At 40.3% G+C, this 14,735-nt stretch overlaps 2 protein-coding genes across 6 annotated transcripts in view; one reads left to right on the forward strand and one right to left on the reverse strand.

Moving 5' to 3' along the window:
- The window catches only part of ATG10 (autophagy related 10), a 105,551-nt gene that overhangs the window by 67,608 nt on the left and 23,208 nt on the right, over window positions 1-14,735 (reverse strand). The window lies entirely within an intron of this gene.
- Window positions 1,902-4,857, forward strand: LOC310688646 (tigger transposable element-derived protein 1-like). The gene is made up of 2 exons (XM_083465345.1): window positions 1,902-2,213; window positions 2,874-4,857. Exon 2 carries the CDS (start codon window positions 3,095-3,097, stop codon window positions 4,790-4,792), a length of 1,698 nt encoding a protein of 565 aa, XP_083321471.1. The 5' UTR covers window positions 1,902-2,213; window positions 2,874-3,094; the 3' UTR covers window positions 4,793-4,857.

Here is a 14,735-nt window from a genome sequence, read left to right on the forward strand (position 1 = left end):
CCCAGGCTTCAAGATATCCATGTGTAAGCCAGTATCATCTACTTAAAACTGGGCCTGGAAACATAGTGGAAATGAATGGACTGTTGAGGTAACAACATATAATGAAATCAGGAAAATGTATTGAGGTGGACTAGAAGGAAAAAGTGGACTAGAGGAGCAGACTTCCAGTGCATGCAAGTAGTTAGGGAAATGATGCTCTGCTGTGCCATGGGATGAAGAGGAAGTTATTTCTCAGTGGTAGATCCCTAATTGTAGAACTCCCTTCCTAATAACATTCAGCAACCCCACACAGAGACTAGGTATAGGCACAAGCTAAAACCTGTTCTTACCTTGTCCAAGCCTCTGAGATGTAATTGGCTTTTTATTTTTAATATTATATCATTTCTGATGTCTCTACTACTGCTGCTCTATTCTGCTTTCATATCCAGTTATGATGTGATGCTAACAATATAATAGTGTTGTGTGCTGATATGTATGCAATGTTGAATTCTTAGCTGCCCTTCGCTTCTGTTGGGAATAAGGGTGGACTATAAGTACAACAAAATAAAATATGAGTGGTATGGGCGGTATAATAACAAACAGGCCAACAACAGAAGAAATGGATAGCCTGCCTGTAGATGAAAGAAGGGGCATGAACAGAAGCAGTATAGCAGACCAGAGAGTTGGCAGTATAAGCACAGGGTGGTTTGGGGTATGTGTGTGCACGTATATTTAAGAAAAGCAAGCTTTAGAAATGAATGTCAAAGACAAATTTATGTCCTTGAATTTGGACATGGATGATGCATAAACTGTGAGGTTGACAGGGAAAAAACTCTCCAGGGGCATAAATGTGCAGTAAACTGATGTGTATTTTTAAACATTACTGTTGAAAAAGTATGACGGCTGCCAAACCAAATATTCTGAAATCAAATGTAAACACCTCAAGCTGTGATTATTTGGTAGCAAAATATTAAACAGTTTAAAAATCCCTTTTCATAATTATTCCAATTTAATCCAAAAAGTCACTCACATTACATAAAAAGGTTTAGAATAAGCCTGAAACCATCTTAAATCACAACAGTATACATATGCAAACAGTCTCAAAAAGATTAATCCAAATGTGTTAGAACCTCTACAATTTTAGCAACATTTAAAAGGAGCTCTTTGGGGGGAAAATACAAACACACTATTAAAAATTATTACATTTGGTATCAAATATCTAGTGTTAAGTTTACAATGGCAAAAATCCAAAAAGCTCTATGTTATGCAAGCCCCAAAAGCTTGCTTATGCCCAGATGGTTTTTACTTATTTTCTTTGAGAAGCAAACCACAGTACCATGCCATACCATAAGCTGATTTTGAAAATCACCTCCGTTTCCACATGGCCTAGCAAACTGCTTTTAAAAAAACCAAAGCCCCCTGAAGTGCATGGAAATAGCTGTATGGGGGTTGGGGGTTTTGTTTTGTTTTTTTTGGATTCTAGTCAATTTTGAAAAAAAGATTTGTTTGTGCACGAGAAATTAGCAAACAATGAATATTACACTAACGGCTCAATACAATGCAAAACTCAGCATGCTTAAAGTCTATTGATTTCAGTAGACTTGAGTACACCTTATTCTTTATGCTGGATTTGGCTACAGGGCTTATTGAGTTATAAAGAATTTTAAAGGGCACCAATCACAATATGGTCACTGCTGGATGCATGGCGTAGCCAAGATGTCTGTGGTGGGGTGTGTAGCATAGCACAAAGTTAGAAAGAGCCATTACTGCTTGTCCATGCCCCACAACTTGTTTACCATTGGAAGTCAGTGCTATCTCATGCTGGTGTTGTTTGTGGCAGTCACACAAATTGATTCTCCATACACTCAATGATGCTGCACTTGTCTAGCAACAAAAGGGAGTATTCCATGGTACCAAGGAAAATACAGTGGTGCCCCGCAAGACGAATGCCTCGCAAGACGGAAAACTCGCTAGACGAAAGGGTTTTCCATTTTTTGAGCTGCTTCGCAAGACGAATTTCCCTATGGGCTTGCTTCGCAAGACGAAAACGTCTTGCAAGTTTGTTTCCTTTTTCGTAAAACCGTTAATACCCAGGGTGCATTGCTTGAAGAGGTGCAGTTGCGACTTGACTTCGAGGAGCAACACATTGCACGCGGTGTGGTAGCCTTTTTTGAGGTTTTTGAGGACTTTGCTGATTTTTGAAGCTTTTCCAAAACTTATTTTGCAGCCGTTTGGTAAGTTAAACTTTTTTGGGGGGTTTTGGATTTTGGGTTGGGGTGTTTGGAATTCAAGGACTTGGTGTTGAGGAGAGGTTTGCAAGAATCTGGGAGCTTGTGTGGGTTTTTCCTGCATTTTTATGATTTTTTGTGACCATTGGCCACTCTGCTGTTTTTCTTAAAAAAAAATATCTGTGTTTGAATTTCTGTGTGGTGGGTGGCTGGGGAAACAGTTGGGGAGGGGTTTGCAAGAATCTGGGAGCTTGTGTGGTTTTTTTTCTGCATTTTTATGATTTTCTGTGACCATTGGGCCATGTTGGTTTTTTTCAAAAAAAAAATTCTGGGTTTGAATTTCTGTGTGGTGGGCGGCTGGGGGAACAGTTGGGGAGGGGTTTGCAACAATCTGGGAGCTTGTGTGGTTTTTTTCTGCATTTTTATGATTTTCTGTGACCATTGGGCCATGTTGGTTTTTTTCAAAAAAAAATTCTGAGTTTGAATTTCTGTGTGGTGGGTGGCTGGGGCAACAGTTGGGGAGGGGTTTGCAACAGTTGGGGAGGGGTTTGCAACAGTTGGGGAGGGGTTTGCAATTTCTGTGTGGTGGGTGGCTGGCTGGGGGAACAGTTGAGGTTTTTGAAGACTTTGGTGATTTTTAAAGCTTTTCCAAAACTTCTTTTGCAGCCATTTGAGGATTTTGAAGACTTTGGTGATTTGCAGCCATTTCGTAAGTTAAACTTTTTTGGGGAGTTTTGGATTTTGGGTTGGGTGTTTGGAATTCAAGGACTTGGTTCTGGGTTTGAATTCCTGTGTGGTGGGTGGCTGGGTGCTTTTGAATTTTTTGGGTGTGAAGCACTGATTTTTTTTCTTTTTTCTGAGTTTACGAAGCTAGGAGCTGTGCTGCCATGGGACCCAAGAAGACTGCTGCTGCAGAGGCCGGCGAGAGGAAGAAGGAGAAGGAGACGCTGGAAATGAAGAAGGAGATCATCCGGAAGCACAACGGTGGAATGCGTGTGAGAGACCTCGCCAGGGAGTATGGCAGGAACCCATCGACCATCGGCACCATCCTGAAGATGAGGGAGAAGATCCTTGCGACTGATGCAGCCAAGGGAGTCACCAGGATCGTGAAGAACCACCCAGCTGTTCTGGAGGAGGTCGAGAAGTTGCTGCTCATCTGGTTAGAAGAGAAGCAGCGTGCAGGGGACACAGTGACTGAGGCCGTGATTTGTGAGAAGGCCAAGGCCTTGCACGCAGACCTCGTCCAGGAACAACCAGGAACCTCAGGCGAGCCAGAAGTCTTCAAGGCAAGCAGAGGCTGGTTTGACCGGTTCAAGACAAGATCTGGAATCCACAGCATGGTCAGGCATGGAGAGGCTGCCAGTTCTGATGTTCCTGCGGCTGAAGACTTTGCATTGGAGTTCCTGGAGGCTGTGAAGATGGAGGGCTATGTTCCACAGCAGGTCTTCAACTGCGATGAGACCGGGCTGTTTTGGAAGAGGATGCCCAAAAGGACTTTCATGACTCAGGAGGAGGCCAAGTTGCCTGGCCACAAGCCCATGAAGGACTGTCTGACCCTGCTCTTCTGTGCCAATGCAAGCGGCGACCTGAAGATCAATCCCCTGCTGGTGTACCACTCGGAGAACCCACGGGCCTTCAAGAAACACAAGGTCGACAAGGAGCAGCTGAGTGTCATGTGGCGATCCAACAGTAAGGCTTGGGTCACACGTGTGCTGTTTGTGGACTGGGTCAATCTTGCTTTTGGCCCTGCTGTCAAACAGTACCTGCTGGACAACGACCTGCCGCTGAAGGCTTTGCTTCTGATGGACAATGCTCCTGCTCATCCTAAAGGCCCTGAGGAGGACTTGTTGAAGGAATTCAGCTTCATCAACATCATGTTCCTGCTGCCTAACACCACGCCACTGCTCCAGCCGATGGATCAGCAGGTCATCGCCAATTTCAAAAAACTCTACACCAAGGAGCTTTTCAGGCGATGCTTCAAGGTGACTCATTGCACCACCATCACCCTGCAGGACTTCTGGAAGGACCACTTCGACATCGTCACCTGCTTGAAGATGATCACCACGGCTTGGAAAGGGATCAGCCAGAGAAATTTGAATTGCGCTTGGCGCAGCCTGTGGCCGGACTGTGTGGCACCAAGTGACTCTGATGCACCAGAGTCAACAGTGGTGCAGGACACTGTTGCCTTGGGGAGGACCATGGGCCTGGAGGTCACAGAGGAGGACGTCTGCGAGCTGGTGGAGGAGCACGACCACGAGCTGACCACCCAGGAGCTGGTCGAACTGCAGGCAGAGGCTGCGCAGGCGCAGGCCTCGCTGGAAGAGGAGGAAGCAACTGAGGAACGGCTGTCCTCCAAAGAACTGAGGGACATTTGCATGAAGTGGAAGGATGTGCAGGCTTTTGCAGAGCGGAACCACCCTAACAAGCACGTGGCACATGACCTTGCGAACACTTTTGATACGACGGTCATGTCGCCTTTCAGGGAGGTGCTGAAAAGACGGATGAAGCAGCAGACCATGGACAGGTTCTTCAGCAAGAAGCAAAGAGTGGAAGAGGAACCTTCTAAGAGTCCCCCAGAGTCTTAGAAAATGTAATGTACACTTTGTTGATTTTTAAATGTTTTTCCTGTCATGTTTAGAAACTTAATTTATTGTTCCTTCAATTTTTGAAATGCTCTTTACAGTTTATTAAGAGCACTTAATAAACTCTTGTTGTACCAAATTTGGCTTTGTTTGGATTTTTTTTGACCATAGGAACGCATTAATTGGATTTCAATGCATTCCTATGGGATTTCGTGCTTCGCAAGACGAAAAATTTGCTAGACGAAAAAACTCGTGGAACGAATTAATTTTGTCTTGCGAGGCACCACTGTATACAATGTGGCCACACCAAACAGTCTCTTGCATGCCCACAAAGTACATGCACTCACCACACACATGCTGACCACAGACACACCTAGATCTCTCCCCACACACACAGTTTTTAATTGCCTAGTAAAATATTTCGGATAACTAGGTGAACAGAATTCTGAACTAAGTGAACAGAATTTTGTTGAATTGCTTAGGCACTGCATAAAGATAAGAAACATCTTTTTCTGAGTTAGTATTGTTGCTGCCTAAAAGCTGTGAATCTGCCAGAGCCAATGTCAACTTCTATTATGAAAACAGTTTTCTAAACTATTTTTAGAGGGATGGGCTGTAAGGCTCTCTGCATTCCTCCCAATATCTAGAGATTTAACTACTACTTATCTACTTACAAAAAAGAAATATTACACATGTAGTTATCCAATTTACAAAGACAGTGAAGAAACTGAAGGGTACTAGCTGGTTTTCCATAAATTAGCACCATCAAAAGAGAAGTGCCCTTTTTATTTGCTTTTTTCACTTTTCTTGCACATTTTTGCCCTAGCAGAGAACTTTGTCTATAAAACTGTGTCTATAAAACTGTTTTCAACTGTGTTGAAAACAAATAATGCAAATGAAAGTTGTGTACTGTTTTGTTTAAAAAAACACAGAGAGACACACAAATATTGAATGTTGAGAAGTTTTGGAGCAGTGCCCCAGCTAAACAGTCTGAGTCCCAGCTATCTACTGAACCACCTTGATACTATCCTGCCCACAGATTAATATCACCTGCTCTGGAAGCTCTCCTGCTTTGCCCACCCCATATGTCAATAAGGTGTATGTCCTAGTGTGCTCACCCTACAGGTTGGTATGAAGAGCAATGGCTGGAAATTCAAATTGAAGAGAGCACTGTTGCACTCAGGTCCTGCTTGCAGATTTCCCATAGGCACTTGGTTCTGATTGGCCACTGCAACAACTCAGTGCTAGACTAGATGGACCTTGGTCTGATCCTGAAGGACTCTTTTTACGGGGGATTAAATGAGAGGTCCTTCTTTGTGGTGGTTCCACATCCTTCTGTTGGATATACACCAAATCTCTACACTGTGGGCTTCTAATAAGGCTCTGAAGATTTACTTTTTCAACAGGCCTTTCAGGCAAGAGGCTTGTTTGGACGGTGATGGTTTGACTTGTCTATGATCTCTCTGGTTCTGTATTTTTTATGTTAAGTGTTAATTTAAAAGTTGTTTATTTAATTATTTAATTATAATAAAAATTATTTCTTAATTTTTTATCATTTTTATCTTTTGCTTTGCTTATAAGCGGCTTTGGACTAGCATTTATGCAGAAAAGTGGCCAAAAAATATTTTTAATAGGTATAAATATATTCCACAAATTTGCAAACTTGTAGTCTGTGTATTAGGGGTTACGTGACATCAGTGCTTTTTTAAAAAAAAGAAAAGAAAAAAGGTGCTGGTACACACCATGAAGTTGTTACAGTAAGTGCCACACTTTTAACATTTTTTTAAAAAGGTGCCAGTATTGTGTACCCTTGAATATCCCCAGGAAAAAAGAACTGTGTGACATGCTGATCTGTAAATGGAAGACATGTTGCCTGAAACACAGCATGTCTGCTACTACCAACCATTCTTTGCAATGCACAGCTCCAGGGGCTGTTAAGTGTACTTTCACATAAGCAAATTGTTAGACCAACAAGGCCTTTCAGATATGAATCAACTTCATGTCCAGTAATGTACCCTTGTATTGTCTGCAAGAAGCAGAGATGTCAAAACAAACAGATAAATGTAGACAGCACTGCCTGGTTATTCTGTGAACTATCTTACATATGCTATTAAATATCACTTTTCTGTGCCAGAGCTCCATTGAAAAAATAGGCTATTTAAACAGGAAACTGCTAATAGAGAGACATTTATGTTCATGTAACAAATGCACTAATAGGTCTTTGCAAGAGATAACTGTTTTTAGCACCTGCCTTTACCTTTTTCCCAATTTTTTTTTTTTTTAGAACTTAAACATATCAATGAATCAGTCAGTCAATTTACAGGTCCAACCAATTATGACAGTTATGCCTAGTGAAAGCAAAATATAATATTATATAAATATACACCCCAAGATTTATCATAATATAATCTGAAAATTTTACATACAAAGAATTTAGGTTATTGGGTAAATTAGACAGATAGAAAAATACCTTCTGTATCAGATAACTATTATCCAGCTTTATTTCTTATTATTTTAATCTAATTATTCTCAGAGACTAGGTCATCTAATCAAGCATGTTATCATTAAAGTTGAGCTCAATACCAGATTTTCTCAATGAACCAGTAATTTTAAAAATGCAGACCTAAAGTTAAACTACAAATTTAACATTTAAATGCCCGTAGAATCCCTCTATCATAAAAATTAGCCAACACATTATAGTTTAAGTGCTGCATAGTGCTAGTGCAAAGTAATTTTAAGAGAGGTTTTTTAAAGCATTTCCTTCATAAAGGACTATACGCTACTTGTGTAGCACTAAAGCTCCCTTGCAGCCTTTCCAGTCCATCAGGTACAGAGCTAGGGTTTTCTAAACCTCCCTAATTATCCATAAGACTAAATTGGGTCCTAGATAATTTAGTCTTCACTTTCCACAAACCATTTATTTTTAAATGGAGGGGGGGCATAAATGAATGCAGAGACACAAGAGGAACATCAGAACAAAAAGAGAATTTCATTTGGGGGAAGGAGTGAGAAGCATCAGAGTATTTAATTCTGCCTACCCCATAACCCACTTGTTACTTATATTAAAGAACTCAAGTCGGATTTCATCTTAATAAGTAGCAAAAATTTTAGAGTCCTTCTGATATTTAGGAACAATCCAAAACTTAATATGCAAAAGCACTTTTGAGTAACAAACTCATCCAACATAATCCCTAATCATGCCCCACCCTGCCTTAAATGGCTTCCGTATGATGTTCAGACTTATGAATGCCTTTGTTGAAGCTTCTGAAGCCTAAAGCTGGCCTCAGGTGGCTCTGTGACATCAAAGCAGCCAAGTTGTTGACAGCTCTGACACTTCTTGATGTCTTGCCCACTGTGACATCGGAGTAGACAAGGAAAGGAGTGAAGGACCATCATCAGGACAAGTTCCAAATGTACTTGAAAGCATCCTTTCTGCAGGTTTTTATTCTATGATAAAGACCCACCGAGGGGAGGCTGCCCCACCAAGTCACCTAGGACCTGTTCAGCACAAAATGGATGCATGAGACACAGTCCAAGAGAACTACAAACTGGATTTATATGGTCAGACATTGAATTCCAAAGCTCTTGCAGATTCTGATTATTAGTTTATCACTGTCTTATACCTGTGAATATTAGTATAAGAGCCCTGCTGGAACAGACTAAAGATTCATCTAGCTAGCCCATCATACTCTTTCCAACAGGAATTTCATGAAATAACCACAATCCTTTTTTCAAAAGGCTATTCCTATCAAAGGATTTCCTAAGAAAATACTGGCCAGCCACATATGAACACACAAGCTTGGAATAATGAATGCAACACGTTTGAAGGCACCAGATGGAAGGAGAACATTATTGCGATTTCTGCATCCCATTGTGCAACAGCCAAGAGAGCTGTTAAAGCTTTCTGACTATTTCTAAGCGATTTAATGTGTCTTCTTTTTAAGTTTGCATTCCCCTGTCAGTTTATCTGATAGATCAGTTGTCTGGCAAACAAATTTTCACTGGTAAATTATAACAGAATGGAAAGTTAACTACACATTACAAAATATCACTACATAGTTATAAAGCTTGTGTATGAAAATATTACTTTCTAAGTGGCAAGACATTTTGGCATAAATGTGTTTTTTCCTTTGACACTAAAGCTGTTGCTCTCCCCATTTTGCATCCTGTCAGCCTTTTGGTAGAAATTGGTTAGTCTTCCCATCACAATAAAGATCTTGGTCTTTTTATCTTATTTTCTCAGACATAATACAAGCACATGGCTTTGCATTATTTCAACGAAAACAGAAACCAACTAAATAGAAAGTTTATTATTCCTTTCACCGTTTTTGCTGCCATATGGAGCTTCCATTGGGAGCAGGGGTGTGTTATGAAATTCTCGTCTGAATTTTGCCCCTGGTTTCAAAGTCCCAAATTACCTGGTCTTGTTCCTGGATCTGCTGCCTTTCCAACTCCTAGCTGTACCCAAAACATTGAACACAGATGGACTAATGACTATTTGTCAAATAGTGAGTGGAAGAGAAAGCTCTCTCTCAGGCAGCAACTATAGCTCTAAACCATACTTGTTGGGCTGATGGGAGCTGGAGTTCAACAACATCTAGAGGGCCAATTATTCTACCCCTTAGGCATGACAGTCACAAAATACTTATGGCCAAAATTGGGCCACATACTCCCCTCCCCACAAAGTCTCCCAGATGTTACTATTACTATTCTCACCCTTTGAGAGTGAGAAGCATTAGCATCATTTCTACTATTCATTCTGTGTTTAACATTGAATTATTTGTATCTTACATAAACATGGAGAGTCCAACAACATTTGCAAGGCCGCAGGTCTTCATCCTTGCTCTAAAGATTGGCTCCCTGAGGCTACCCATCCCAATCCAGAAAGGCTAACTGAGAGAGCTGTTAAAAAAAGCTATGTGCCTGCTCTGCCCCTATGCACACACCAGAATTTCTCCATAAAGAGACACAAGCCCCACATTGCCTTTATATAGTTGCTAAACTAATTTTAGTATGCCAGGTCTTTGTAATTATAATTTTACAGATGAAGAAATGTAGTTGAGAACCAATTGGCCAAACTGAATCTGACTCCTTGAATTAAGTTCAACAACCTATTTGTTATACCATTTGACTTCCAAACTCCTTTCTCTCATTATCCTTTGCACACACATTTTCCCACTGGTGGGAATAGTCAGTGACACAAAAGTGGTGGAAGGGACTGAGGTAGCAGAAGGGGCAGCAGACACCAACTCAAATCTCCCCTTTCACCAAAAGCTAGAAATCAGTTTGCAGAATCAGCTTAGGGGTAGTCATCAAGTGGAATGCTTAAACTTCTTACACTAGCGGACAATACATGTTAGAAAACCATCTGCGATAGACATTTATGGATGAATTCTATCACATAACTATGATATCTAAGCAGAAATATTTTCTTTCTTAAAGTGCCACCTTTTCTCTAGTGTGAGTAAAATTTCCTTCGAATTGGTCAAGTGTAATGCATTGTAATCAGTTCCTAAACTGTGTCATGATCAGAACCATTGGGATGAAGGGAGATGGTATCATGAAGGTAGGAAATAAGCAAAGGGCTTGTCCACATCACAGCTGAAAATGCACATTTTATAAATCCATTTTCTCTGATGAAGCACTCTGAAGTTCCAATCTCTTCAGTTTTTTCATTGTATCCACAAATCACTGTACAAGAACCACAAGCTCTGCCCATTTTAAATAACCACCCATGGACCCTTTGTATGCAACCCATAAAACCCACTGACTCTACTACTGCTTCCAGCGGAAATCAGGAAAACGGATTGCTTTGCTTGCTTCTCTTTTTTCATATATTTCAGGACATCATTAGATTGCAAAAATCCTTCAACTAAACTTCATTTCCACTTCCACTAACAATGCATTTCACTGATCAGCATCCCAAGCGAACACCAAACTAAATGCCCTTAGAACTATTAGGAATCTTACAAATGAATAGAGGGAAATCCAGTCTGTGTTTCTGCACAGAAAGGACAGAAATCAACCACAGCAACAACTAAAAAGAAATGAAGCAAGGAGGGTTGAGATTGGCTGGAGGGCTTGTGCAGCAGCACAGAGGAGTTAAGAGGCAGAAGAAAATGGGATAACCCAAAAACCATGAAATGGCAAACACCCACAGCCTGGGAAATTGTGTGATACACAATCGATTCTGAAACTCTACCTTTTTACTGCCAGCTAGTAGGAAGTTGGATTTTAGCCACGGAAAAATCAAAATTTGCTCTGATCCACAATAACATCAAATAGTTCGTCTGAAAATAATGAGCAAGTAAGTCCAAAGCAAGACAGTTTTTGAGATGGTGCAGATTGGCCCAAAGTCAATTCAGAACTCAGCAGCCAAAAGCAGGCATGGCTGCAGCAAAAGCAAGCATGGGTGTTCAGATTACTGAGCAGGAGCAGGCTTTTATCATGAAAGGTGAAGAGTCTTTGGTTATCCTATAGATTATTAAAATATCAAAGATAACCCAGGGCATACAGCAGAAAGTGGACTTACTGTGCCTGTAGGATCACTATCCAGGGGTGCTACAGACAACTTTCTTCTTGAAAAGGGAAGCTAAGTAGCTGAGAAATAACAGAGGCTCCTTTTTCTGAATGATATACAGAACACATTACAAGTATGCCATATATATAATCATTCCAAATTTTCCTGTTGCTCAGTTAAATATAGAAAATTCCTGGTGTTAGTAAAGAGAAGAACGTGTAGTACAGTGTTACACTTGTTTGTATTTGAACATTAATCCTATGCTTATGACATCTGACATCACTGTGCCAATTTTATTTTATGTATTTGGAAAGCACTCTCGTTATATCTTCCAAATCTCAATAAAAGCATTGTTAAAACGTTAAGAGATTTTTATCAGCTTTTTTTTTTACATGTACTGCTGAATTCTAAAGTATATTATCCAGGTTTGAAGTAATTAGAAAACTACAATAACCTCAATGAAATGGAAGAAAATTATAACATGGAAGAAATAACATACAGTTTAAGAGAATGATGAAAGAACACTTAACCTCATATAAATGGAATATTATCTGGAAATGAAGTAGGCTATTAAAATTGTAAGTTATAAATATTTTTTACATGCTTTCCTAAGCTCCTAAACCACGTGCTTAGGGCCTCTTATCTTGAAGTTCTTCTACAAAAATATATCTGAACTTCAAATTCTGTGCAATCCTGTACTGAGAGCATAAAACACTAATCTGGTATAACGGATAATTTATCCAATGTGGTTATTTCAAACTACTCCCAAGTAGCTCCCTGACCCAAAGCCTGCTAAAAAATGAAAGAATTGCATTACTTAAGTTATTTATTTGATTAGAATTGTACTGGAGCTTAAAGACTGATACTGGTACAAAACATTAAAAATTAAAAATCATTACACTCTTAAAATTCTTTTTATAAACCCCTTTAAGGGTTTTTGTTTTACAATCAAGCAGTATATAAATTTTGTGAAATAAATAAATTTATTTAAAATGATCACACACTATGCCTGGCTACTGCCTGTTACTAGCTACAGCCTTATTTTTCATTTCACTCTCATAAAATCTGAAGGTTATTGCATTTTGGGGTGTATTTATTTTTACATGTTAGTAAGCTTTGTTGTATTTTATGGATTTAAAGTCAATTTGAGACATTTGATAAATGAAATAAATAAATAATAATAATAATAATAATAATACATCCAATTTCCCGGTTTCAAAAATATGCAACAAAATTTTATGCTACAAAACACATACACAGTGGAGAATTTCTTCCTTCCTTAAGCAAAAGCTATTGTTTCCTGAACCCACTCTTATGTAAGTCTACATAGAGTTTCGAGGATTTTTACTGAACACAGCAGAGTAGGACAGGCCTACATTAAATAACAGGAGATCAGAATGGTGATCTTTACTGAGACTGGGTTTTATGAAGGTCACTGACAAAAGCCAATGACAAAGCACCCATTGAGTTCACTGTTCATTTTTCACACTGTAAGCATTTTAGATGCCATGAGAAATAACACTGAACACTCACTAAATTACAGCTGCTATATTTCTGCATTAACTCGCTCTATGCAGAAACACTGCACCAAACCCAAGAGATTTGAAATACCTTACTGTTAGCAGGAAATTATTGGGCTTTCAATGTACAAGTACTGTGAAAATTTCCTTCATTTACACTCTGACTGAGCGATACTTGTTCTATACAAAGAATGAAACATATTTACCAAGGTGATCAAGGGAGGTTTGCTGTTGGGATTACACCTTGTCTTCTATCCCTGTGACTCAAACTGAGCTGACACAAAAAAATTGAATTAGAGCTGTTTTTAATTTGCTCAGTGTGAACATTCTTTTGTAAATAATTGACAGCTCTACATGCCATAATGGCCGATTTTTAAAAAAACAGAACCACTCTACATAAGCATCTTAACAGGAGGATGATCATGGTTAGAGATCATTTGGTTTGTTCCTACAGTTGTTTATATACTCTGCAATTAGTTTATTTATCTTTGTTTATTTCTGGGATATTTCTGTAGATTAATGGGATGTATTATTCATCTGGACAGTGCTGAACCAGAAGGCAAAATAATATTTCAAGTCTTAGCAAGTGCAATTGCTGAGTGGTCTAGTACTGATCCTGAGTGTTATCACAGAGAACTGGTTGGATGAGGTGTGGATGTAAACCTATTTCAGTTCCTGCCCCAGAAGACTGATGGATCCAAGTGGTTTTCTAATGGATCTCTTGGGAATTTCCATGACACTCAATCCTGTTGACATTCTGTTTGGCCTCCGGAATGGGGAAAGGACCCTTCTGATACAATTCCTTCTCCTTGCCTTGTGACCCAAGGAGTTGACAGTAATGAAATGACTAGGTGGACAACTAGATCAACAATGGTGGAAGACTTGAACTTTTTAGAGCAGGGGTCCTCAAACTACGGTCCTCAGACCGGATCGCCTGCCAGGGTCCTGAACCCAGCCCACCTGGCAATTGCTGAACCCACTGCTGTCTAACGGGCCTATGGCCCTCCTCTCGCAGGCTGCCTCCCTCCATCGCCCCCTCCCCTCTCCCCAAACATCCCGCTGCCCGGAGCAGGGAGAGATTTACATGCATGATATACATGCCAAGGGCTGCCTTTGCATTTCATGAACTCGGGCAGAGGCACCTCCCTGCACTTCTGTTGCCATCTGAGCGTCTCCGTTAATCCCCTTCTTGCCATTCTCAGCATTGCCACAGGTGCTTCCGACCTCTCTTCACGCCCACCCGCCCAAATCGCTTTTTCTTATTTCACCCCGCAGGTGCACCAGAGCAAGGCACAACACATCCTACCAGTGCTGGATTTACGTATAAGCTAAACAAGCTATAGCTTAGGGCCCCACTCTGTTGGGGGGGGGATTAAAGAAAAAAATATGTGCAGTGTGCATAGGAATTCGTTCACATTTTTTTTCCAAACAATAGTCTGGCCCCCAACAGTGTCTGAGGGACAGTGAACTGGCCCCCTGTTTAAAAAGTTTGAGAACCCCTGTTTTAGAGGTTATTCTGTGGTGATAACAACAAATTAATCTTTCTTTTCCACCACCATTGCATCTGGTCATGGTCTGTTGGTTGAGTTGTTCTGAGTCATCAGAGGGCTTTTAGATATCAGACTGGAAAGGAGGACAGCTCAATGTCTCATTGGGGACAATCTGTGGATAAAGCCGCTTGTATCCATCTTGACATAGATGCTGCCCCCACAGTTAAAAGGTTCCATTTTAGGACAAAAAAAAGGCTGGGGAGATCTAAGAAACTAGGACAAACTGCACTTGAATATTTCTGCTGAAAACCTATAGTGAAAATAGTTAGTGTCCACCTCTTGAAATCATGAATGATATTTTTTTCTGTTTTTAATGCAAGTGAGGGATTGGCTGTGGTAGGGAGTTCTGCACAAGG

This window comes from Podarcis liolepis, assembly GCF_965112155.1.
Source record: "Podarcis liolepis genome assembly, chromosome: 11".
In the NCBI taxonomy this organism is placed as follows: domain Eukaryota; kingdom Metazoa; phylum Chordata; class Lepidosauria; order Squamata; family Lacertidae; genus Podarcis; species Podarcis liolepis.